Raw genomic sequence first — 24,238 nt, 5'->3', positions numbered from 1 at the left:
GGTGGGGCGCGCGGTGTGGGGGTAAGCGGGAGTGGCCGGGCGCGCATCGCCGGCCGCGGCTTCGAGGCCTCCGCGTCCGCCAGGCGGAGCTGCGGGCGCCCGACTCGCCGCGGCCTCGCAACCAGCCCCACTTCGACGACCTGTTCGGCGTCTCGTTCCGGGTGGGTGCCCAGGGCGCGGCGGCGGGGCGAGGCCGTGGGAGTCCAACGGGGCCCCGGGCGGGCCTGGCGGCCGAGGGCGTGGGCCGGTCGGCGCCGCGCGGGGCGGGGAGCGGGGCGGGCCCAAGCGGCGCCGGGGCAGGCGTGGCACGGCGGGGAGCGGGGCGTCAGGCGGGAGAGGGAGCCCGCGGCCCTTCCCCGGTCCCGCGACGGCTGGCTGGGTGATGGCCAGGTTGGCAGTGCTGGCGGTGGGGGCGGGGGCGGGAGCCCGGCGGAGTGGCTGCAGGTGAGAGTCCAGGCCTCCTTCACCTGCCTTGGAGGGTGCTGGCGTGTCCCGAGGCGCTAAGGTAAGCCCCCCCCCCCCCCCAGATCGAAGGTAGTCACCCCACCCCAACCCCGCCTGGATAGGGGAGTAGCGGGGAAGTGAACCCCATCCCTGCCTAGCCGCAGCCACCTCCTGGAGGAGTCAGCGCTTATCCCCGTCTAGTTCTGCCGTTGGGGACTGGGACCATGTTCCAGATTGTGGGTTAGAAGCAGTGTCATCACCTCAAGGAGGGGACTCCCAGGACTTGCACCCTCGAATGTAACCAGGATGGAGGCAGATGGGCAGGAAGGGCTGGCCTGGTGACATTAGCACTCCCTGGCCATCTGCTTGGCGTGGTCTGATGTGCAGCTGACCCCTCCCTACCCTCCGGGTCCACTGTAGGCTCAGCCTGCATTGTTTTATTACCTTTCCCTCTGTCTGGTTTCTTCTGTGCCTTTGGTGTGGGAGGGTACTGCTGTGCCTGAGCACAGTCCTTTCTCCGGGGCCGGCGGGACCTGAGGTGCCCTGTTCACACTGTCTGCTAGGACCCAACCCTGCTCCTTGTCATCACTGTCCTTGGAGTCACAGTGCTTCTGTTGGCCCTGAGGAACATGAACTCAAGGAAGAGATGTATCACCCTACAGGACTCTGAAACCAAGTACCCACTGCCTTTGATTGAGAAAGAGGTAATGGAGTCAGCCCACCCTTTCCACTGTCAGCCTGTGAAAGAGAAGAGCACAAGAGTGGTGGGGGATGTGCTGGCTGGGAAGGCAGGGCAATGGGACAGGAGTTTCAGGGCCTCCAGTTTGCTCCCACTGCGTGTATGTGTGTGTGTGTGTGTGTACATCTATGTGTTCCGGGGTAGTCCCAAATAGAGCTCCTTTCCCAGGCATCTTAGTTGCCCAGAAAGGCTTCTAGAAAGCTGACAGTCTGCCTCTGTTTTCTATTTTATAGCAAATCAGCCACAACACCTGGAGGTTCCGCTTTGGACTGCCCTCACCGGACCATGTCTTGGGGCTTCCTGTAGGTGAGTGGGGTTTAGTATCATCGCCAGGACTGGGCCTTGCAGGCATTCTGCTCCTCTAAGAAACTCAGCTGGGGTGTAGCGGTCTTCTTGTTATCTTTCCTGACACGTGAGCTCAAGAGAGATAGGGAGATGGGCTTGGGGACAGTCCATTTCTTTTCTCACTGATTTGGGCTGACACAGAAGTGATATCTCAGCATTGAAAAGAAGTGAATCTAGGATCAGAAGGTCTGGGATCTCATCACAGGCTCCTTGCTGGGCAACCTGAGTCAAGTCCTTCAACCTCTCTGAGCCTCAGTCTATGAAATGGGGTTTCCCAGGCCTGTCCGCCGCTTGTGTTGTTGTGAAGGTAAAGTGACTGATGGATGAGAAAATTCAGAAAGTGCCAAGTGCTGTGTACATGTGAGGGGTAGAAGGAACTGATGTTCCCCTGAAGTCAGGAGAAAGGCCCAGAATGTGTGGAGAGGCAGGAGGGAGTCAAGTGTGTCTTCCCCACATAGTGTGGCTTTTCAGCAGGGACCTCAGATTCACACAAGGAGGGACCCACTGTGAATACCAGCCCTAGAGGTCTTAGAGTTCCGAGTTACCCCCTTTCTGGTCTGTACCACCACCAGACACCCAATTTCATGTTGGTGAGGTAGAAATCCTCTGCTAGTTCCACAGCCTGGGGATTCAGAGCTTTGTACAAATTGCTAGTGCTGCTTGCCAGCCTGGTGGAGATCCTAATCCACGACCTACTTGTTTTGTGTGTGTGGGACAAAACCTTGACCTCTCCTCAGGTGACCAGGCAGCCAGCCTGGCTCCTGAGCCTCCTCACTGCTTCCTCTCTCTGTCCCCATCCACAAGAGCTCAGTGTCCGCCTGCCTTCCAGCCCTCTGCCTAGTCTGTGGGGTGAGTCCTGTTGGCAAGAAGGCTAAAAGAATGAAAAACTTCGAGGAATAGAAATTTCTTAGAATCTGCCATGACCCACCCTCTCCTCTGCCCTGGTGTAGGCGGTGCAAAGTTAGTGTGACAGGTAGTTTAGAGGCTTCTGGGAGAGTCTGCTATGAGGACTCGGCGATCACTGATGCTTTCCAGGTCAGAGGAAATGCAGCAGCTTAGAAATGGGGCCAGCTAGGCAGCCCCGTTTTTCCCCGGGGACGGACACTGCCAGGCCAGGTCCAGGTTGGCTGCATCTGAAAGAGCCTATCTGAGGTCTCCAGGTTCAGATTTGTTCTCAGAAGGAAACTGCCTCAGGCATATATTTCTGCACATCCCTGATGCCCAGCCAGGCCACAGCCAGAGTCATTGAGCCTGTCTTTTCTTTCTTCCCTTCCTTTCTCTTCTCTTCATTTGAATTCCAGTATAGCGCTTGCCCTTTTTTAACCCCGAGTGTTTGCACCTCAGGCTTCAGGGCCTCCTCACAGACCCTGAGGACTTTCAAGGCTTCCTCCTCTCCTCCTTCTCTTCCTCCTTTCTGTGTCTCCCCAGGCTTCCGCTTCTGTCTGCACCTCTGCTCCATCTTTCCTGTGCATAGTTTCTACTCCCTTGGATGGCACAAAGCTTCATTTTGCCTCTGTCTCTTAGCATCTCTTGATGGCAGCTCCTGCCCTCACCACTGCTTGTCTTAGTCACTGAAGCTCCCACTTTAGATCCAGCAACCATCTGAGTCGCCATACCCACTATGTGACACTGGGTTGTAGTCACCATATGTAGGTCTCTGGCCATACCTGGTCCATTCGGTTCTACCCAGGAGGGGCAGAATTCCATGGCTCAAAACTTTACTGCTGCCCCTCGAGCAGAGCCATTGGCCAGAAAGACACAACACTCTTTCTAGAACTCCTGGTCTGCAGTATCCAAATCCCGGGGCCCAGCATGCCTGTGCGTCTAGGGCGGCTCAAGCAGCAAGAGACAGATGAGGGGGTCGTGATTCACTCACAGACCCCACTGATCCACTCAGTCTAAGAAGAAATGACTTTGTGAAGGCAACATATTTTGCTTTAAAAGGGAAACACTCCTGGGATGCCTGGGTGGCTCAGTCGGTTAAGCGTCCAACTTCAGCTCAGGTCATGATCTCTTGGTTCGTGAGTTTGAGCCCTGCATCGGATTCTGTGCCAACAGCTCAGAGCCTAGAGCCTGCTTCGGATTCTGTGTCTCCCTCTCTCTCTGGCCCTTCCTCCCTCCCTCCCTCCCTCTCTCTCTCTCTAATAAATAAGCATCAAAAAATATTTAAAAGGGAAACACTCCTATTACTTTTAATACTCAGCCTCCAACTTTAATGAGGTCTTCCTGTTCCACAGAATATTTTGATGAGTGAGCGTGCATTCACATGAAGCTCACAGCTCCCCTGGGATGGGGGCAGGGCAGGCATATCGTCCCCACTCACCCAGAGAGGTGAAGTGACTTGCCCAGGGTAGCATGCAGAGTGACAAGGGCAGGCCTAGGACACAGGCCTCCTGGATCTGGACTCCTCCTCTGCTTGGCCATGCTCCCATGCACCCTGCCACATGCACCCACTTCCCTGAAGCCAAGTCCTTTATGGGAATCCTGGGTCCTGTTTAGGTTGGCTGTGCTCACATTTAACACTGGATGCTTTTTCTGCAGGTAACTATATCCATCTCTTGGCCAGAATTGATGGTGTTCTGGTGGTCAGGGCTTACACACCTGTGTCCAGTGATGATGACCAAGGCTTTGTGGACTTGATTATAAAGGTAAATGGTGCCTACTGGGTCCACCTGCCTCACCCTCACAAGCCTATTAAAGGTGGTAGGGTGGAGAGGGGACTCGTGTCCTGGGAAGGGCTTTCAAGCACTGTCATTTAACAGTGAAGCTGTTGATTTGGCCAAGTCTTCAGGGGGTGCTTAGAGCAACTGTGAGCACAGAGGATTTTCTCTGCAAGGTTTCCAGTGGCAAATGGAATTTTCAGTTGTATGCAATTGTGACCTCAGGTCTGCGTGTGTGAAAAACAGGCTGCTTTATTTTTTCAGATCTACTTCAAAAATGTACACCCCAATTATCCAGAAGGGGGGAAGATGACTCAGTACTTGGAGAACATGAAAATTGGGGACACTGTCCTTTTTCGAGGGCCCACCGGTCGCCTGTTCTATCATGAGCCAGGTACTAGGGGGTTTATGCTGGACTTCCTGCTGGGAGGAAGATTCCTGTGGTTGTTCTAGAAAACGTCTCATGTTTGGGTCATGTGCACTTGTCCTTAAAGTCTTCATACATTCATTTAACACACACACTTTATGAGATTGTAAGCTTTGTTATGGTAGGGGAGTGCTGGGGTTTTTCCTCATCACTGTCTATCCGGCACAATGCCTGATACATAAGAGGTGCCCGCTAATGCTGAAGAATGGATAGATGGATGCCATCCACACTCGCTCACTTACTCACATGTTCACCACCGACTCACTCTTTCACTGCTGTGGCTCAGTGCTCTGCGAGGCTCCATTTAATTTCACTGTGTCCCTCTCCTTCCTCAGAAGAAAAGGTCTAGTGAGTCCTCAAAGAAGCCCAGCCTCTGTTTCCACTTTGTGCACCAGGGCACCGGGACTGGTGGAATGGGCCACGCCGACTTGCTTCTCTGGTTTAGAATGGTGTGGCCCCTTCCTCAGGTGGACTTTCCTCCGGGGGGTCCCAAGGAGCGTCCGGGATCTTTTGTAAGCTCTCAGGCAAGAGCTGCAGAAGTCAGAAGTATCCTCTGTGTTTCCAGGGAAGTTTTCAATCAAACCATACAAAACAAGTGAGCCTGAAGAAAAGGTGGTCAGTCACCTGGGAATGATTGCTGGGGGCACAGGTAAGAGGCTTCTGGGGCTTCAGCCACAGGGTGGGTCCCCAGACCTTTTTAACTTTGGACTCATTTGATGCTAGAAGGGGTGGCATGGGAGACCCTTTCCTAGCTGTTTTAGATGGAAGTGCAAGGTTGATGATAGGCCTGGAAACCAACCTCGTGTGCCCTGCTCCCTTTACTCAACATGGTGGCTGCCCCAGGAAGTCATGCTGGGGACCATAGAAAGGTCTGGGGACCGAGCTGAGTAGGCCCACACATGGTCCCCCAAGGGCTCCTGGATCCAGGTCAAGCCTGATGCTCCCCATCCCTTGAAAATGAATGCCTGAAAGAATGGAACGTGGGAACACCTACAATGTGCCAGGCACCACAATGGGCACTCGTAAAATGAACACATTTACTTGTCATTCTCTTTTACAAATGGGGACACGCAGCCAGGCATGTGACTGACCACGGTCAGACAGCAAGTGAGGGAGCTGGGTGTGCAGCCCACTTTCAGTTCCGAGCCAGTCTCCTTCCATCTTGCCACAGGAAAACAAGAAAGGGCCTTTCGATTTATTGTTGCATTGGAAGGGGAAACCAAAAGGAGGGGTGGTTTTCCACTTTGAGTTTTGGGGGCAGACATGAGAAAAGTAGGATTGCGGCTAAGGAAGACTGTTAAGGGGCTGCAGACCAGGGACTGTGGGCAGCAGAGAGGGAGAGAGAGTGGCTAGCTGTGTCCCACCTGCTACTATTCCAGGGATTACGCCCATGCTGCAGCTCATTCGCCACATCACCAAGAACCCCGACGACAGGACCAGGATGTCCCTCATCTTTGCCAACCAGGTCAGCTCTGCCGAATCAGCCCTGAGCTTGCAGGGGTGGGATGGAATGTTTGCTGAGCGGGGCCTCTGCCTTCATACCTCCCCCACACTGAGTTCTCTCGCTGCTGGGGTGCCTGCGGCCTTGGGGGAGGGCCTGGTTTTTCAGTTGTTTTTTTTGTTTTTGTTTTTAACTGTTCCCCCAGCCACTTTATGTACTAAGCTTTCCTTCCTTTCTTAATATGCAATTCTGGTTTTCTGAGTATAAAGTCATAGATGCCCTCAGTAGAAATTTCAGAAAATACAAAAATAAATATGACTTTTTTTCTATACATGCCATATATTTGCAATTACATCTATAACAGTTTTGTTTTTTCACCCAGCATTACCACACAGGCACTTTCTTCTTGTCAAAACTCTTTGTACATATTTTCATCAGTCTGTACCAAGTTGCACCATAATTTACTACATCTTCTGCCTTCAGATTGTTTTCAGTTTTCCCAGTTGTAAAGTATATGGTGATGAACAATATAGCCTAGGCTTGATGCCTTTTAGATTATTTTCTTAAACAGAATCCCAGGAGTAGGATTGCTGGTGTAGGAACTGTGAAGAGTCTTGAGATCCAGGTCCTCTGTGTGGTACCTCTGGGCCTGGCACAGGTTTCTCGTGGCTTTGGCTCCCTTTCCCCAAATGAAGCTCCAGCCTTTGCTTTCCTGTCCCGTAGCTCTCCAGTGCTATGGTGTTAGGTGCGATCTTCTTTCCGTATTACGGCCTTCGCCCCTTGCACTCCCTGCGAGAGGTCCTGGGCCCACACTAAACTCGGTCCAGCCTGGCAGGGTAGCCTGGTGCTCAGTGTGGATGGGGGCGGGGGGCTGGGCCATCAGAACGAGGCCACCCAGCCTGTGCACCTGTGCTCAGCCGTGTCCTTCCAGCTGAGGACAGTCACCGCCTCTGCCGCACAGCCCACCTCCTCCACCCACGAGAGAGGGTTGGTAGTGAGGAAGTGCCGCAGAACCTTCATTTGCCCCAGGAGCCGTGGTGACAGCATCCAACTGGAGCAGTGGCAGCTTGGGCAGACGTGTGCTGACCCCTGTGCCCAGTGTGGGGGACAAGCAGGATGTCCCTGGAGGGGCTTTGCTCACGTTCCTTCTTTTCTAGACAGAGGAGGATATCTTGGTGAGAAAAGAGCTTGAAGAAGTTGCCAGAACTCACCCGGAACAGTTCAGCCTGTGGTACACCCTGGACAGGCCTCCTGTTGGTACGATCCCCATTGTCCCCACTGTGGGTTAGCTCCAACCCTTGACCCACCTCAGGAACTGGTCCCTGGGTTTGGTTTTTGGATCTGTGCTCGAGGGCTGAGACCTGCAGCTCTGTCTCTGCATGGGAAATGGAGGGATTTGAGGGAGAGAGGATTTGGGATGACCTGTTTGTGAGAGCACTCAAGGGCATGTGTGTGATATCTCAGCAGCAGTCCATACACGCGCTGAACCTCAGGAGGGACTCAGAGGGACACTGAGTCACTGGGTCAGTCTGAACACCCACTCCATGCTACACTTGATACAGCATCCCACAGAGATAGCACACACGTGGCATCTAATATGGCCAGTGACCCCTTCTCCCTTACCACCCGGCCTCTCCTGGATAGCAGTCATCACGTGCTAAGCCCCAGCCAGCTGCCGAGACCCTAGCCAGCACGTGGCTACCACCAGGCACAGCCCACCATCCGTGGCTGTCACTCTCCTGCTGCGCTGAACTGCACCTGCCTTGTCATATAGCTCACTGCCCAGCAGAGGGCGCCCCCAACTGAGCCATAAACCTCAGTCTGCAGGGCCCCAGATCGCTGCCTTGACTCAGACCACACCCCACTATTGTGTTCTCCGTCCCCGACAGTGCCGGCAGCATCGGACATCTGCTGGGGGCCTCAGAGTCCCAGCAGTGAGCCTGGGCTCTGGGGGTAGACACTTCTGAAGGCTGCCTGAGTCTACCACGTCCTTGACTTTGCGGCTTCTCTGCAGAGAACAGCAATGCAGGCTTCTAAGTCTTGGAGAGCAGCCTGGGTTCCTTGTCTAGGGAGGCCAGGCAGGAGGCTTGGGGTCAGGGACTCCACCTGGCACCCCCACAGCTTTCTTCTACTTCTGCTTTATCTCAGGCTGGAAGTACAGCTCAGGCTACATCACCGCCAACATGATCAAGGAGCACCTCCCTCCTCCCGGGCAGTCCACGTTCATCCTGGTGTGTGGACCCCTGCCCCTGATCCAGACAGCCGCTCACCCTAATCTGGAGAAACTGGGTTATACCAAGGACATGATTTTCACTTACTAATACTTCCCTTGCTCTTAGCAAATCTGCCTGGTCCCTTTCCTCTGTTTCAGAGTGAGCTCTGCCTTAGCACATTAAAGTGGCCTGTGTTCACAAGCGCCTGTAATGCACCCTTGGGCACATCGCTCCTTTTCTGGGTGTGGGCCTACGAAGCAGCATTCACAGGGTTGGAGATAAACTGGTTTCTGAGACCGCCTTGCTTGGGAGGCTCAATTCGTAGCTTTTCCCATAGTTTAGTGAAATAAGCTTCAGTCCAAAGCAGACAGCTCATGAGATGGGGCTTGTGGGACACCTGCTAGGCAGTTTTAGAAGGTTAGAAGGACTTGGCCAGCCCTACATGTGAACTGTTCTCTGTCCCAAGGAGGTCAGGACTGGCAAAAGTGCAGGGGCAGAATTCCAGAAGAATCCAAGTGGGGTCACGTCAGCTTCCAATCTGTCTCCTGAACACCCCTCTTCAGAGTGTTCTGTGTTTAAGGCCAGACCTACTGGAGGGCCTAGGGACCCTCCACGTGCATCCTTCCTTCCTTTGTGGCAGACCCTTGAAGTGGGAATGATGTTCAAATGTATTAGGGTAGTAGTAAATCCACAGGGTAGGCAGGCTCCAGGAATGCTGGACTCCTGGGCTTTGTGCAACAAACACAGGCCAGGGCTGTGGTTTTCCTGGCATCCCAGTGTGGTGCCCAGGGTGGTTAATATAGCAGCTTCTGAATTTGCAAACAAGAGTAGGCTCCAGGAGCTATTCCTTAAATCCTTCACGTTGCTAAACCCAAATCATACAACTGACCACGATGGCCTCTGCTGTTCCTGGCCAGGCTGATATGCTTCTCTGTTACTGTGAGTGGGTAGAACCTTTCTGCACTTTACTTCTCATCATTCTCATAACAAGCCAGAGATTCTATGGGGGGAGTTATTCTCCAAGTTACAGAGGAGAAAACTGAGGCTCCAAGATGAAGTTATTGCCCCTAGGTCATTCCAACAGGAGGTGGCAGGGGTGGGCTTCAGATCCGGCTGTGTTTAATCCAAGACATTCCCTTTCTACAGAAACTGGATGGTAGTGTTGCTGCAACCTGGTGTCACCATGTGTGTGTGGGGGGGAGGGGGGGGGGAACAGGACAAGGGAAAACGGCTCTAGAGATCTCACTGAAGTGCAGCTATGCCCTGCCTACAGGGATGATCCCCTGAGGGCCAGTAGGGGTGCCACGGTGGCGGGGCTGGGGGCGGTGAGCCTTCACTCATTTGTGTGTTCAGCACCCCCTCAGCGAATCCCCTACTTGGGGAAAGATACTCTGCCAGGCGCTATAGGGTGAGGAAGAGCCTACTCGAAGATATTTTTCTCTAACACACATCTTCCCATGCTTGTCCCCTGCTTTTACTAGTCCCCACCTGGCCACCTGTGTCTCCAAGATAAATCACAGGGACCTGGCTCACAGGGCCTTTCCTGATCTGACCCCAGCTGACTTCACCAGATTTTTCCTTCCCTGGGCCTCCCACTTTTACCCCATTCTGTGGCCCAGTGGTTCTCAGCTAGGGGGCAGTTTTGCCCCCCCCCCCCCCCCCCAGAACATTTGGCAAAGTCTGGAGACATTTTCGGTTGTCACAATCAGAGGCGGCATGCTGTTGCCAGACAGGGATAGAGGATGCCGCGAAACCTCCTACAACACACAAACCAGCCCTCATCACAACAAATTATTCAGCCCTAAGTGACAGCAGCGCAGAGGTTGAGAAAACTGTTCTCTGGTTTTAGCAACTTTGGGCACTTCCTGGGATGTGCTGGCATGTTCCACATCCATCTGCCTGGAATGCCTTTCCCCTCTGGCACCCTTGGGGAACCTGATTCATCTCTGAAATCCAAGTCGTTTTCAGTCCCCTCCCCCAGCTCTCCATTAAAAAGGACACCTTGTTCTTTCAGGCTGTAGAGACTTCTACTGGAGCCTCTGTAACTTTCAGCGCACGCTTGTTTGAAACAGATGTGCACCCCCCACTAGACCATCAGCACCCTCAGACAAAGACCTTGACATTCATGCCTGTCTGTATCTGTAGCCCTTCTTAGCCTGGCATGGAACATGCTTAACCCGCACATATGAAGGGGTGGGTGGATGGGGAACTTGGCAGCATGGAGCCCCTAAGCAGTCTAAGGACCAGCATTGGCTCTTATTCCGGTCTTTACAGGAGCCCACGCATAGCAGGTTGCTTGGTGAGTTTGTGCTGAGAGGCTATGGAAAGGAAGACACAGTACTTCAGGGTGAGCCAAGAAGGGCTCAGGCTCAAGGGCAGACTACACAGTGGGACACAGGGACCTCTAACCAACACATCAGTGAAGGCTTCCTGAAAGAAGTGGTGTCATGCTGGGTCTTGTGAAGGGGACCACGGGGGAAAAGTAGGTCCCACGGTGGGGGAAACACAGAGACACAGGCTACAGAGTGGCTTCTGAATGGCCTTGGGTGCTAGCAAAGGCTTTTGAACTCTACTCTGGCTTCTGGAACTGAGGCGTTCTGAGCATAAAGGTAACAGGATCAAAACAGTGCTTTGGGAAGGCCACTCTGGGGTAAGGTAGAGAACCTTTGGAGGGACCAATTGGGAGGGTAATGGACCAAGGAGGAGACCAGCGTTGGAAATCAGAGGAGAGAGGAGGCCCAAGCCACCACAGGGAGGAAGAGGACAGGGCTCTACCAAGTGGGGAGACCATTTGGGAGGGACAGTATGGCTGGGGCATGTGGGGTGAGGTAGGAGACAACCCAGGGGAACAGGCTGCTCTGGGAAGATGGCGAGTGGCGGTGGAACCGTTGGTTTGGGGGTAAGCAAGCACTGTCCACTGGGGGGAGCCATTTGATCAGACAACCGCACTTTGGAGCCTGTGCTGCCTGTCAGCTAGGGTGAGCTTGAGTGCCTGCACGTGTTAGAGCGGTCTCTGCTGTGGAGGAGGCCCAGCACTGACAACCTCTGTTGCAGAGGAGGGTAGGATGAGGGCAGTTGGGGCAGTGGGAAGAGAGGCTCCTTCCCTGCAGTCACCCTGAACACCAACGCCCTAGCCAGGTTCCTGTGGATGAAGTACTCCCTGTGTGTGGAAGCAGCCCAGGAGGGGCCCCCTTTCATTCCAGCCACTCCAGTACAGCCAGAACATTGTTTCAGGATTTTCTTAACAGCAGAGCTTTTATGAACTCATTGCCCTTTCCCTTTGGTGTTAAGAACCTCCCAACTGTCTCAGGGAAGAGCGTGAGCCATTGAATCGAGTCTGTGCTGATGTCTCACTGCCCTCCCCACAGAAGTAGGGTGCAGTCCACGTATAAAAGTACAAAAGGTATAAAAGCTGTGGTGAAGAGCACAGTACAGTTGAAAACACGGGGCCCCCTGGGCCCACCCCCTGACATCTGTTCACCACTCTGCTCGCTCCTGTCAGCACCCACGTTCCAAGATGTCCTGCCAGCCCGTCTGGACTCTGCGGGTGGCTGTGCCAGCCCCCCTTGAAGCAGAGACTTGGGGCCTCCACACATGCCTCTCTGGCCTCTTGGCCATGAAGAAAGTCATCTCCAGTCCTCAGGGTTGGGAGCCGCCAGGCGAGAGTCGTTCAGCAGCTGGTCCTGGCTCAGCATAGTCTGAAAGGACACGGGCCCAAGGGGTAGTTGAACAGGGTTTTGGTCAGGGCTGCCCTGTGGCAGCTACATGGGAAGCAGTGGGACACATTGGTGTGGTCCCATCTGACACTAGCACCCTCTAAGTTCATGAGATCCAGGACCCCCACATATTGAATCAGAACAGACAGCACTATCAAGAATATGCACTGCTCATACCTTAGAGGTAAAATTGCTATTTCAAGACCACCAAAGGCCTACTAGTGGTAATGAGGGCAAGGTTGGGTGCATTCATTTCAGTGTATGAGCCAAAAAAAAAAAAAAAAAAAAGTTAAATAAAAATGGTCCCATTTGGATTCAGGGAGATCACCCTGCCTCCCCCTCTACTTCAGTCTTGCCCTTGGATACAGCCTTCTTAATGTGCCTCGATAGATAAGTGAAGGACAGTGACAGGAGCCTCAACATGGACAGATGATACACCAGTGGGCTCAGTGATGGGACCATCCAGGGACTAATGGGCAGTTGGAGGTACAGGGCCTCAAAAATGTGAATCTTCGCTGTGGATGGTCTTTTACTGCCAGCTCTAGCCTGCCTACAAGCCTTGCAAGGAGGATATTATGAGCTCTGCTTTACAGATAACTAAGCTGGGGTGTGGAGAGAGAATGCCTTGCCTGAGGTTCCAGAGTTAGTAGGAGGCAAAGCAGGGCCTTGAACCAGATTGGCCTCACTCCAAAGTGGCTCACTTCTCCCCAACACCATGCTGCCTCCCTGTGATACAGCTTGTCCTCATGAGGCACATCAGGACATGTTCACATGCCCATGATATCCACAAAGTCAGAAGCCTGACAGGAAATACATATGTCGAGGGTAGAGAGGGCAGAACAGTGTCCAGCAGGTCTGAGATGAGGCCCGGGCACCAGGCTGATAGGCAGGTGACCCAGAACTGCCAAGCACTGTGGTTTCCTCACCAGCCCTGAGCCTGGGAAGACAACTGAGACCCGGCACACTTCAGCTGGTTTCAGCTCAGGGCCCAGGACCTGTCTCAGTACCCCTAGCAACTCAAGGCCCAGCTCAAGGCCCAGCAGCAGGCCAATGGAGAAGCTTCTGGGCTGCTTTCTACCACAGAGCTGGCTCCACCTCAGGCCACCATGCCGAGCACCATCCTGCGGATCCCTGGCAGAGGCACTGATGACACAGGTTCAGGGTGGGGTGGGGGTCTCAGGCCTTGTGCACCACTGTACCAAACTCACGGGGCCACCCCGGCACCTGTCCTGCTGTGGAGAGAGGAGTCAGAATCCTACCGTGAGACGGTGAATGTCTTGGGAGAGGAGCCCTATCTGCGTCACAGTGCCTTCCGAAGGCGCCATCTGTAAAATGGGCGGCAGCCTGGTCAACACACGTGGACTCAGCTTGTGATTCACAGAGATGGCATGCAAGTCCTGTCCTGGGGGAGTGGGTGAGGAGGGGGCCAGGCTTGAGGAGTGACAGGTGGGCAGAGCACATGCTGTTTCTGTCCCTGGGAAGGGCAGGGCTTCTGGTCTCCCACACAGCCGTGCGCACACACTCCTTTGGGCCACGCCAGCACCGGCACTGGGGGCACACGGGAAGAGGGCACAGATGGCCTGTGAGAAGCAGCCCTTCCCTTCCGCACACGCTCAGTGCTCCAGCTAGCTCCAGGAGCAGGGAGCGGCAGGGATGAAGGTCTCGGGATGCCGAATACAACCACAATTTCCGGTGCCAATAGGACCCTGGACAGGTACAGGTGGGCACCTTCAGGGAGCTGCTCATAGACCTTCCTCACTACCAGGGGCCTCCCTCGACCCCTCCTCCTCAGGTAATGCTGGTCTGCTCCTTCCTTAAGCCTAGTTAGACACCGTAGATCTAGAAGCATCCTCTGAGGGATTTAAGTACAACCCTTCATTTTCTAGGTGGGAAAATTGAGGCCCACAAAGGGATACAGGCCTTGCCTGAGGCTGCACAGAGATCTAGTGATCTAATTCCATGTGGGGTTTGCAAACAGGCACATGCAGAGATTCTCTCACCAGAAGACTACAGGAAAAAAGGGCCCAAGCCTGCCCTGGGGCTCTATGACAGCAAGGTCCAGGTACCCGCCCTAAGGAGCACCTGTCATTTCGTGTCCTGGGTACTGAGATCAAGCACCAGCCATGCCAGCTGGAGAGTTTGTCCAGTTCTCACTGGTTGACTTCAGTGAGGGGGGTGGGGGGACAGCGGCAGGAGGTCATGGCCTGTGGTCATCGGCCATCCCTGGGGCCGCTGGTAGTTTCAGAAGCAAATCTTGGCATTGTCTCCATCTGGGACAGAAGCAGAGTGCCCTCAGTGGGGCCATCGAGCCCTGCCCCTGCCGCCAGTTACGATGCCACTGTTATTCTGCAGACGAGGTCCAGGGGACCCGGCAGGGCCAAAACCTGCCCCAGGGCAAACTGGAATCTCATGAGCAGGAATCCAGACTGGCAAGATGTATCTTTCCCTCAGTCCCCGTCCAGACAAGGCCCATCTGGAAGAGCCATTATCAGTTAGCCAGACTCTAAATCAGGAGGACAGGGCTGTTCCATTTCTGCCAACAGACAGACCAACCCCCACGCTGGTTATGGGCCCAGCCAGGCCAATAACAGAGAAGCTGACAAACCACACAAAAGAAAAGAGGCTATTATCAGCGAGGCCACTTTCTTGTCTCCCCCCACTCCCCCCAGGTGGCTCATGCCTCTGAAACAGAAACCAACTTTGGGGTCTGCATGACAGATGTGACCTACAGTCAGCACAAGGCTTTCCATGGCTTCATAGAGGGAGGTGGGTGGAGCCTGAAGTGAAGAGGCCATGGACCCTTCTGAAGAATACGGGGTCCCTCCTTGCTCCAGCCCCCTTGTCCATGACACTTGGCAAAGGCTGAGTGCACCTGGCCAAGGACTGGCACGGTGCTACCAGCTCTCAGGCCATGCCGTACACAGCACTCCCTCTCCAGCTGTGCCCAGCTCTCATCCCCCAGTGAGGTTAGAGCTACACGGCCCTGTTTGCTTTCTACATAAATATTGTTTTTATTACCAGAAAGAAGCGACCACCTCTGTATTAAGGCACAACACAGTTACACCATCACTGTGGCAGAAATCCCTGCTGCTGTCCCTTGGATCTCAGCCAAGACTCTGTGGCCACAGGCCTAAGGCACTTGAGATCGCCCCTCAACTGGAAGCACAGTGGAGGGCCCGAGAGCCAAGCCTCTGGGAATCATCCGTGACCTCTGGACCAGTGTCCAAGTTCGTGTGTTTCCACCGGTGCTGAACATGGCCATTAAGAATTACAAAAATATACAAGCATCTTTGTGTCTTTCCTCCCGAGTCCACCTCTGGCAACAGTCCCCAAAGCCTGGCCCCTTAGCAAAAGTGCAACTCCGTACCCTGGCCACCCTCAGAGTTCAAAGACACTGGCCTGGGGTACACAACAGCTGGAATGTTCTCTGCGAGGCATGCACAGGTGCAGGGGGTGAGGTGCAGTTATATGGTGACACACGCAGTGTTACTGTGAAGTTCTCGGGTGCACAGAGAAGACAGGTAACAAGGCCATCAGCTAATCTGTCCCACCTGGTCCAGCCCATCCAGTTCAGGGGCATCAAGGGGGCTGAGGCCCCGGTAGCCACTGTAGACCCTGTGACTGTCACCAGCACTGTCGCTGGGCTCCATTGGGCAAATGTAGTCTGTCGATTCATCGAATTTCTTTTTTCTTATGTTTCCAAAATGTGAAAATCCCAGTTTCCTTGGCTAAAACACAACAAATGTGAGATTATCAAGTCAGTGTGCAGACAGGACTCACAATATGGTTAAGAGCAGGCCCATGAGGAAAGGAATGAGGCAAACTACTTCTAGAAAAAAATCTCAACAAAATAGAGCTCCCAGCTAGGGACAGGCAACAGATAAATAATCTCGAACGAGGAAGGAGAATCTTGCTCCTTCAAGACTGTGTGCGAGAAACCCAGGTTCTGCTGTCCCATGAGTGACATTCTACTTCCCCCCCGGGGGTGGGGAGGCGCCTAGGAGCTTCTAGAGGGTGCTGAGGTGGAGGACCCGTCTCACACAGCTGCTGCATCAGCTGCTCGCAGCGCCCCCTGCCCTGGGGAGGCCATGCTGGAGAGCCCCAGGTGGCCCTTCCTGCTTGCTCTAGCTTCACCCAGCGCTACTTCTGCTGGTATCCCCCAGACACACTTCTGGTCCTGCTCCCTTGGGGAAGGAGGTCTGTGCGTGACTTGTAGCTAAACCTAGGCATCACCGTGCTGCTGGGGACAGGGCCAGCCTGGCCTCCAGAGATTCTGTCTGTGGGTCTGCAGTCTAAGAAGGACACGGTCTGAGGACAGTGCGGCTCAGGCAGTTTCTAATGGGCTTTGTGAGATTCAGAGACCCCAGTGAGTGGTGCTGGTGCCTGTATAATCTCTGGCCCCCTGGGCCGCTGTGTGTTGGCCACCTCCACAGCACAGGCAATCACGGCCAGTTGTGAACAGGAGCGCTCCCTGTGTTGGCAGGACAGCTGTTGTTCTTCTTTTTTAATGTTTTTATTTATCTGGTGGCGGGGAGGGGAAGAGAGGGAAGGGGACAGAGGATCTGAAGCAGGCTCTGTGCTGACAGCAGAGAGCCCAATATGGGGCTCAAACCCATGAACTGTCAGATCATGACCTGAGCCGAAGTCAGATGCTTAACTGACGGAGCCATCCAGGTGCCCCAGGACAGTTCTCAGACCCCATGGCACACAGATGAGCCTGACTGAAGGGAACTCAGAATCATGAACTCATCTACTTGCAAGATGAGTCAAGGTGGCATTGGGGTAGAGGACAAGTGCCAGCTGCCTGAGAAGAGATGCTTCCTGGACATGGTGTCTGTGCAAAGAAAATTGTACTCTCTTCCTTGGACCCGGGTATGGCAGGGAACTGGCCTAACAAACACAGACAAGGAGACCGAGCTCTCGGGGCAGGACCCGAGAGAGCCTCCTCGTCCAGGCGGCACACGCTGGTCTGGCTCCAGGCACTGGGCCAAACTCAGTACAACATGGGTGCTAGAAGGCGGGCCCCTGTGACCACCCCAGAGAGGGCCTGGCAACTCACCCGGACTTTGGCTGTGGTGGTCAGTGGTGTGTAAGCCGGGGAGGCCATTTTCTCTCGCTTTTCCTGTTCAGCCTCAGGACCAATCAGGGCATTGAATTTGGTGGTTAGGTGACGTCTGAGGAGCGTCTTCTGCGGTGGAATATTGAGAAGCATAGCCAGGGTGTCCCCAGTGAAGCGGGGCTCCAGGATCTAAGAAGAAAGCACAGACAGAGCCACGCAGTGATGACCACAGATGGCTCCAGGTGGTGACAGTGAGAAGCAGGCCTCCGTGGGCCCAGGGGTGCCTCCAGAGCAAGGGCTGAAGCTTATCCACTTGTCCTGTATCCCACTCCCCTCTCTTTTCCTGGCACAGGGCCTGGCTACCACATTTGTTGACTGACAACCTCATTTTCACAGGCCAGCAGAGAGCTGTGACTCTTTGGATAAGATGGTCTCCCAGGGTCCACTCTGACATCTGAACCATCCCTTCATTTCCCCACTGGCTTTACCACTTGACAGATCTGAGTGACCATCATGATCATATCGTGGCAAGCAGGAAGTTACATTTTGGTGGCCAGCCCCTCACTTCCCCAGCCGCTGCATCACTCTAGGTACAGTCTGACATGCAACCCCTTTGTCCTGGGAATCCTCTGGGTCTATTGCTACAGAAGTTCTTCCAGAAACCATCCTGTTTCCATGAGGTATGTTAATTCCCAATTGCAAATTATCAAATATTTTGAGATTTCAATTGATGCAAGCAAGGGCTATTTTTTTACTAGGATTTATGTCTGGCCATTGAGAAATAAGTTTCTGAATAGCCCAGAAATAAGTTTCTGAATAGCATTCTGAATGCCAAAGCAGGCTAAAGAGCCACTCACAATGAGGCCTCCATGGACACCACTCCCACGAAGATTGGGCGCGTACTCCGCCAGGTCCACAGATCGCAACCACTCCATCACCCTGTGGTTAGACCACTGTACAACTTCTGAAGGAGAAAGGTTACTCTGTGAGAGGGAGAAGGAGAGTGAAAAAGTTAGGTCTAATAGGTCCTACCTGTGGTCTTCTCTGGGGGCCAGCCCCTGCGAATAAGCCTGCCTCAGATGCCTGACCAGAAGGCAGCCCTCATGCCCAGAGACCCAGGCAGCCATCCCAGCCATCCGAGAGCCTTCCCAGTTTCCAAGTAGTAGAGCTTTCACAGAATCTTGCAAGCTCTTCTACACTGAAATATCTGATGGCACAGAATCCTGAGACTCCCTAATCATCTGGTTAACACTGGGACCAGTAAATGAAGGCATGGAGTCATTCATTCAGTAATTCAACAAAACTTTAAAGAGGACTATCATTTACGAGCCAAGTGTTTTACAGACAAAAGATCTCCATGGCGTGGCCAAATGTTTTAGGGGAACACACATTAAGACGCTTATACCTAAGTGGCATCTTGGTCTTCAGAATGTCCAGCACCGTGCCTGACACACAGAAGGCATCCAAAACATATTTGTATTCGACAAAAATGAAATGGAAGGTAGGGATAGGAGTTTCTAATCCCTCAGGAAGCAGAGTTAATCTTACAGCAGGGTTATACTAGATCCTAGGAATATAGCAGACAGGGCCCAACAAGCGCTCTGAGGTAATATAGAACATTATCAGGCACTTCTCCAGAATGAGGGTTGCTGTGTTTACCTACGTGACTTCTGCTCTAGCAAAACCTGCACAGGGATCCCCTGTGCACCTGGACTGGAGGTCAGTTAATTTCATATCTGCAAGTAGGGGGATCTGTTCTGAAACATCTGGTTCCTTTTCTCCTCCGTCTACTTTGACCCCATCTGTCTGTTTTGCTTTCCCCTCCTTCTCCTTTGCTCCACTTGCTCATCATCTTTGATCACTGCAATGGCTTTGAAAGACTTGCTGTTATCGCCTCTGGCCCTGAGCATGTGTCCCCCCAAGAGCGGTGGGAGCTTGGAGGTCTAATGTCCATTGTGGGACACAAAATGCAAGCAACGGGTGTTTGGGGCACCATGTGGCACTAGCAAAGGGAAGAATCCTAAGCGCCCTGGTCCGAAAGGCAGCCATGTTGCGCTGAGGTCATTCTTGTTTTCTCACACCCAATCGTGCATGTGTCCTGACTCAGGGTTACCGGGATAGGTACTGTCCTGCCCTTACCTCGTCAGCTGGCCGCCGGTGTAGGCAGTGGGGGTTGAACTTGTTGACATGTAGCACATGAATGGCACACTTGATGCTGAGATGATGTAGTTGGCTCGTGACTTTTAAGAAGAGGAGATCATTCTGGAAGAGAAATGTTTTGGTTAATAAACCCGAGTTTCCAAAGTGACTAAGATCCTTAAGTTTCCTTCCCAGACCACACACAGACAAGTCTACCACATCTCAGGAAGGGGCATGTGGACACAGCAGCTTTTCGTAGCATGGTGTTCGTACTCTGCTACTTCCGACCTCTTCTGTGATGAACAATACTATTTAAAGACCCTAAGAATATGAGGGAGGAGGTGGAATCAGGTTTAAAATAACTGCTGTGGGGATACCTGAGCTGAGTGCTTGCAGGGACAACTGAAACACTGAAAGGGAAAATCCTCACCACAGTCAGATATTGTAGCATTCGCCCATCAACTCTGGATTCATGAAATTGATCTTTGTATTGGGGTAAGCCAATATCATCAAGCCAACCTACAGAAACCAGAAGAAATGGGTGTGTTAGGGCTCCTAAGAATGGGAGACCATACATGCAAATAAATAAATAAAAAGCAACAAATCATCATCTTGAAGTGCAGCTGTATTCCCCATAAGGTTTAGTAATCTACGTGCCTTTCCCAAGTAGATTGCAGTCTGTGAGCCACATACTCCCAGGGAAATGCTTTTTTACCCTTAGGAGCTACTGGAAACATATTACATATACTGCCTGTCCTTACGTGTCACCCAGATGTGGTCGAGCAGTGCGGACTTCTCCTCCTGCTTGGTGTTGATGGCTTTCACTGCTAAAACCAGCTTCTTCCGGTGCAGAGGTTGCTTAATTCCTAACTCCTGAAATTGAAAGATGAAGACAGATATGAAATTCCAGCTGGAAGTGTGACCCTCAGAGGGCGTCATGGAAGTCCACCTGGGGACCCCTGCACAGTGCAAGGGATCAACCTGCAGTGACAGAGGAAATCTCAGCCTCTTCCACCCACCCTCGTGTGTGTGTGTGTGTAAGGGCAGGGGATAGAGAAGTGGGGGCCTCACCTTCCCAGACATTGGTTTGAGGAGAAATGGGAACCTCCTTCCCAGGACTCAGCCCTTACCTTTTCCATGTCCTGAGGGGTAGCTGACAGTAAAGTGTGGCCAGAAGTCACCCACTGCCTGGCAAAGATCACGTACTGACCCAGGCCGAAGTCCTCCAGCCACGCACACACACGCTCTGTGCTCCACTGGGCAAAGGGGGCACCGGCGTCACTGGGAAGCAGGAAGACAACATGTCCCTGTTAGTGGGAGAGCCTGAGGCTGCATCTGAACACAACGGAGCCACATAAAAAAGGGAACTAGGTTTTAAACCATCCCAACATGGGGTCTAGTTGTACAAAATTCCACTATAATTCTCATTTGCGGTAGACTCTAGAGTTTCCTTTGATAACACCTGGTCTGAATTTCGAGTCTGCAGTGACTGTCAGCAGGGGCCAGTTCTGCGATCCCCGGGAGGCTGTGTTTACGCGCCATCCGTCCACTTACTGGGCACTGTGTGCCACAAGCCCAGAGTCACGCTCCATTTGGAGGACGATCTACAACCAATCATGTTATTGACAAGATTTTTGTGGATCAACAGTGTTTTTAGGGAAATGTATAGAAAACTAGGAGAAGGGGGTCAGTTCTCTAACATTAAAAAAAAAAACATTAAAAACAACTTCTAAACAACTAATCCTTTATTAATGAAACACTAGGGACATTCACATTAAAGTCAATAAAAATAATGTTTTTAATCAGGACTAATCACACTGGTCTGAGAGTGCAGCCAGTTCAGGAAGAGAGAGAAAGGAGGATACAAAGTAGAAGGAAAAGCAAGCCACTCTTCTCAGATGAGGTAACTGCCTACCTGGAAAATCTAAGAGAACTCAGTAAGGTGGCTACTTATAAGACACATACATAGTATTTATGGGACTTACAAAATCCATAGCAGAGATACTAACATTTCTCTTAAGGTAATTTTAAAGTCCCACTTATAGCAACCAGAATGCTAAAATGTCCAGGAGTTGCTTTTACAAGCAATGTGTACGTGTTGTGTGCTGGTGGGGGGGAGGGGGGCAGTGGGGGGCAGTGCAGGGGGAGGTGGCGACTGTAACACTCAACTGAGCAGCATTGAGTCATGAATAAATGAAGAGCTAGCTCATGTTCCTAGACAGGATGACTGGGTATTACAAAGCCATCAGTTCTTAAAGACATTAATTTTTCATTTAAAGTGTGACTATAATGGTACACTCAAAACCTCAATGGAGTCTGGGGCGAGGGAGGTTGACAAAGCAACTCTTATGTTCATTGGGAAAAAACGAAGCAGGATTTATGGAATGTAGAAAACCGGAGAGCCTGTAAGGTTCCTTCCAGAAAAGTACCCCAACACACTGGTTAAAAAAAAAAAATATATATATATATATACGTATATATGTATGTGTATATATATATACACACACACACACACACACACATATATACATATATATATACACGTATATATATACATATATATATATACATATATATATACATATATATATATTTGAATGCCTGGCTGAGTTATTCTTAAAGTGAAAGAGTTAGAAGACCTGAATGACAAGAAAATGTGATTCTAGGTGCCTTGGGGTAAATGCCAGACAACTGGGAGTCTAGAACCTGGATTGTAATGAGACATGAGTAGGTATAGATCCAGGTTTTGTGAGACCTAGAACCTACAAAATTTGGGGGGCCCTCTAAGAAAAGTACAAATAATGAAACTGAAAAACATTATGAAATCTAGACATATTTTTATTAATTCCTTTATGAGTTTGTTACCTTTGTCGATACATTCCATCCCATAGAAATCAAGACATTTCAGTTTTCCAGTGTGCTCATATGACTCACTTTATAGGAACAATAATCTAGGAAACTATTCACGGATTTTGTTTGGAATTTATCTTTTGCTTTCAACAAATTACCGCTTTGGGTATGATCTGGAATTTTGTTGTTGTTTATTGTTAATGTGAGAATACTTTCAATTTCAAATGTGCATTTTATCACTTTTCTTTCACATTCTATTAGTTTTTTATTGCATTCCTTTTCTGGTTTCTGGAAATTGGTAAAAATGGGTATCCGATATACCAGAGGAATATTTCAGCTCTGAAGGAAAAATAAGTGTTTTTGAGATAATTTGAAAATCTCGGTCTTGTACACATGTTCAGAACCTTCTAAAAATCTGGTGCTTGTCTTCAGCAGAATTCCCATGTCCCTCTTTGTAAATGGTCTCCACCCTCCCACCCCTGGGTTGTTCTCACAGTAGCAGATCCTGATTCTTCTTCACCTTCTTCCCCCTTCCCAGCCCTGCCCCCACCCCAGGTTCTCTCAGTTCCGGGGTCGCCCAGGGCCTTAGCTGAACAAACTTTTAAGTCATTTAGAGAGGACAGAGAAGGTACCTTTCAGACACAGCCAAATCCCTTGCTTTACTGACATGTTCCAAAACATCTTTCCAAATCGCAGTTAAAACGATGTAACAAGTTATCAGATATGCCTTCCCCGTGAAAGAGGGAGAACATATGAAGTATAAGCTTCGTTAGTGCATTTCTGCCTAGACAGAACTTCTCTTTTCCCTAAGTGTCCAAGAGAACTGAATCCCTTGCCTGGGATTTTGCAGATCTAACAACTGGAAAAAGTTTTCACAGAATAGCTTCTGGTTTTATACATCTGAAATGTTTCTTTTCCACCACCCCATACTTCTGATACTGAGTGCCAAAGGACACATTTATACTGGGACTCAATCTCCAACTCTGCCTTTTTATATCAGAGTGCATGTTCATACTGGGACATGATCTCCAACTGTGCATCTTTGTATCAGAGTGCTGGGCAAACTGGCACATTGGGAAGTAGCAGTAATCCTGGAGCCATTTTTATATTGGACAGCTAGTCAACTAAACATGAAGTGAGTGCAAACCACATACGCACATCCCAACAAATCCAAACCAAATGGATACCCAAAACTCAACTTTTCCTTAGCCAGGTCCCCAAAATGCCCGTGCTGCTCCAACGTCATTTGACAGAAGGCAATATGTAGACAATGGGAAGGTTGGAGTAGAGTTGGCAGTCCCAAACTGGACGTGTTAAAATACCTTAGGAAAATTTTGCGAAACCCATGGCAACACCAGCACATTGACTAGACTCTCTCTAGATACTAGAAGACACTCAGGTGCAAGTAAAGGACCTTGAAGCTAAGGCTTTCTCACATTCAGGATAAACCTGACACTGACCATGAATACAGGAGAAAGGCAATAAAATAGTCTGATTAGAAACCCTCATAAAGCTACAGTTTCAAAGGGCAGTAGACTCAGGAGACCAACTCAGAAAATCCCTGCACAAAGATGAGATCCAACCATGTGATGGAGTCTGCCTGACTTATACATTACACACTGCTGCTTTTTCTTGGAAAAATAAAATTACCTTTCACCACATACCAAAATAAATCCCTAAGAGAAGATTTGAACACAGTTTTTTGCTCAGTTAAGCATCTGACTTCAGCCCAGGTCATGATCTCGGTTCGTAGGTTGACAGCATGGAGCCTGCTTGGGATTTTTCTCTCTCCCTCTCTCTCTGCCCTTCCTGACTTACCCTTTTTCTCTCTCACTCAAAATAAATAAATAAACTTGAAAAACAAATCGTCAAAAACATTTAATATGGAAGAAACCACAAAGGAAAAGTTCATGAACCTCAGTTTAAACATAAAAATTCCATATATCAAACTGTCAGAGAATAAAGTAAAATTCTGCGAGTGGCCTAAAAAATAATTTATCACAATGAGACATAGCTTAATATCTTAATATAGAGAGAGCAGACAGAAATTTGTCAGACAGACACTAACAAAAATGGGCAAAACAATGCAGACAGCTCAAGAAAAATGACAAACATATGCAAACGAAATTAACAATAAAAATGTAGTATTTTGTGGGTGTGACAAGCACCCTCTATAGCAGTGCCTCCTGGGATGCAAATCAGTAA

General features: G+C 51.1%; 2 protein-coding genes across 10 annotated transcripts in view; one reads left to right on the top strand and one right to left on the bottom strand.

Moving 5' to 3' along the window:
- The first annotated feature begins 9 nt into the window (after positions 1-9).
- Positions 10-8,484, top strand: LOC122200758 (NADH-cytochrome b5 reductase 2). Of its 2 annotated transcripts, none has more exons than XM_042906483.1 (9): positions 10-161; positions 1,008-1,148; positions 1,417-1,489; positions 4,070-4,176; positions 4,453-4,582; positions 5,181-5,264; positions 5,995-6,080; positions 7,214-7,313; positions 8,205-8,484. In XM_042906483.1, the coding sequence occupies exons 2-9, from the start codon at positions 1,074-1,076 to the stop codon at positions 8,375-8,377; spliced, it is 828 nt and encodes a 275-aa protein (XP_042762417.1). In that variant the 5' UTR covers positions 10-161; positions 1,008-1,073; the 3' UTR covers positions 8,378-8,484. The 2 variants fall into 2 exon arrangements, with proteins under 2 accessions (XP_042762417.1, XP_042762418.1); XM_042906484.1 differs by lacking the exon at positions 10-161 and adding an exon at positions 385-505.
- A 1,489-nt stretch (positions 8,485-9,973) lies between these two features.
- Positions 9,974-24,238, bottom strand: part of PPFIBP2 (PPFIA binding protein 2) — a 145,339-nt gene continuing 131,074 nt past the window's right edge. For 4 of the 8 annotated variants that reach the window (XM_042904368.1, XM_042904370.1, XM_042904373.1 and 1 more), the window contains 9 exons: positions 20,314-20,464; positions 19,945-20,056; positions 19,614-19,702; positions 19,184-19,306; positions 17,902-18,027; positions 17,045-17,233; positions 15,537-15,713; positions 13,245-13,310; positions 9,976-11,967 (listed from right to left, as the gene is read on the bottom strand). In XM_042904368.1, coding sequence (XP_042760302.1) covers positions 11,896-11,967; positions 13,245-13,310; positions 15,537-15,713; positions 17,045-17,233; positions 17,902-18,027; positions 19,184-19,306; positions 19,614-19,702; positions 19,945-20,056; positions 20,314-20,464 — 1,105 coding nt within the window. In that variant the 3' untranslated portion in view covers positions 9,976-11,895. Of the gene's footprint in view, positions 11,968-13,244; positions 13,311-15,069; positions 15,714-17,044; positions 17,234-17,901; positions 18,028-19,183; positions 19,307-19,613; positions 19,703-19,944; positions 20,057-20,313; positions 20,465-24,238 lie in introns of those variants that run through there. The other 4 variants (XM_042904375.1, XM_042904369.1, XM_042904371.1 and 1 more) reach the window with 4 other exon arrangements.

This window comes from Panthera leo, chromosome D1 (assembly GCF_018350215.1).
Source record: "Panthera leo isolate Ple1 chromosome D1, P.leo_Ple1_pat1.1, whole genome shotgun sequence".
Lineage (NCBI taxonomy): Eukaryota > Metazoa > Chordata > Mammalia > Carnivora > Felidae > Panthera > Panthera leo.
The sequence above is the reverse complement of the archived record's forward strand: the minus strand, read 5'-3'. Positions and strand labels throughout refer to the sequence as shown.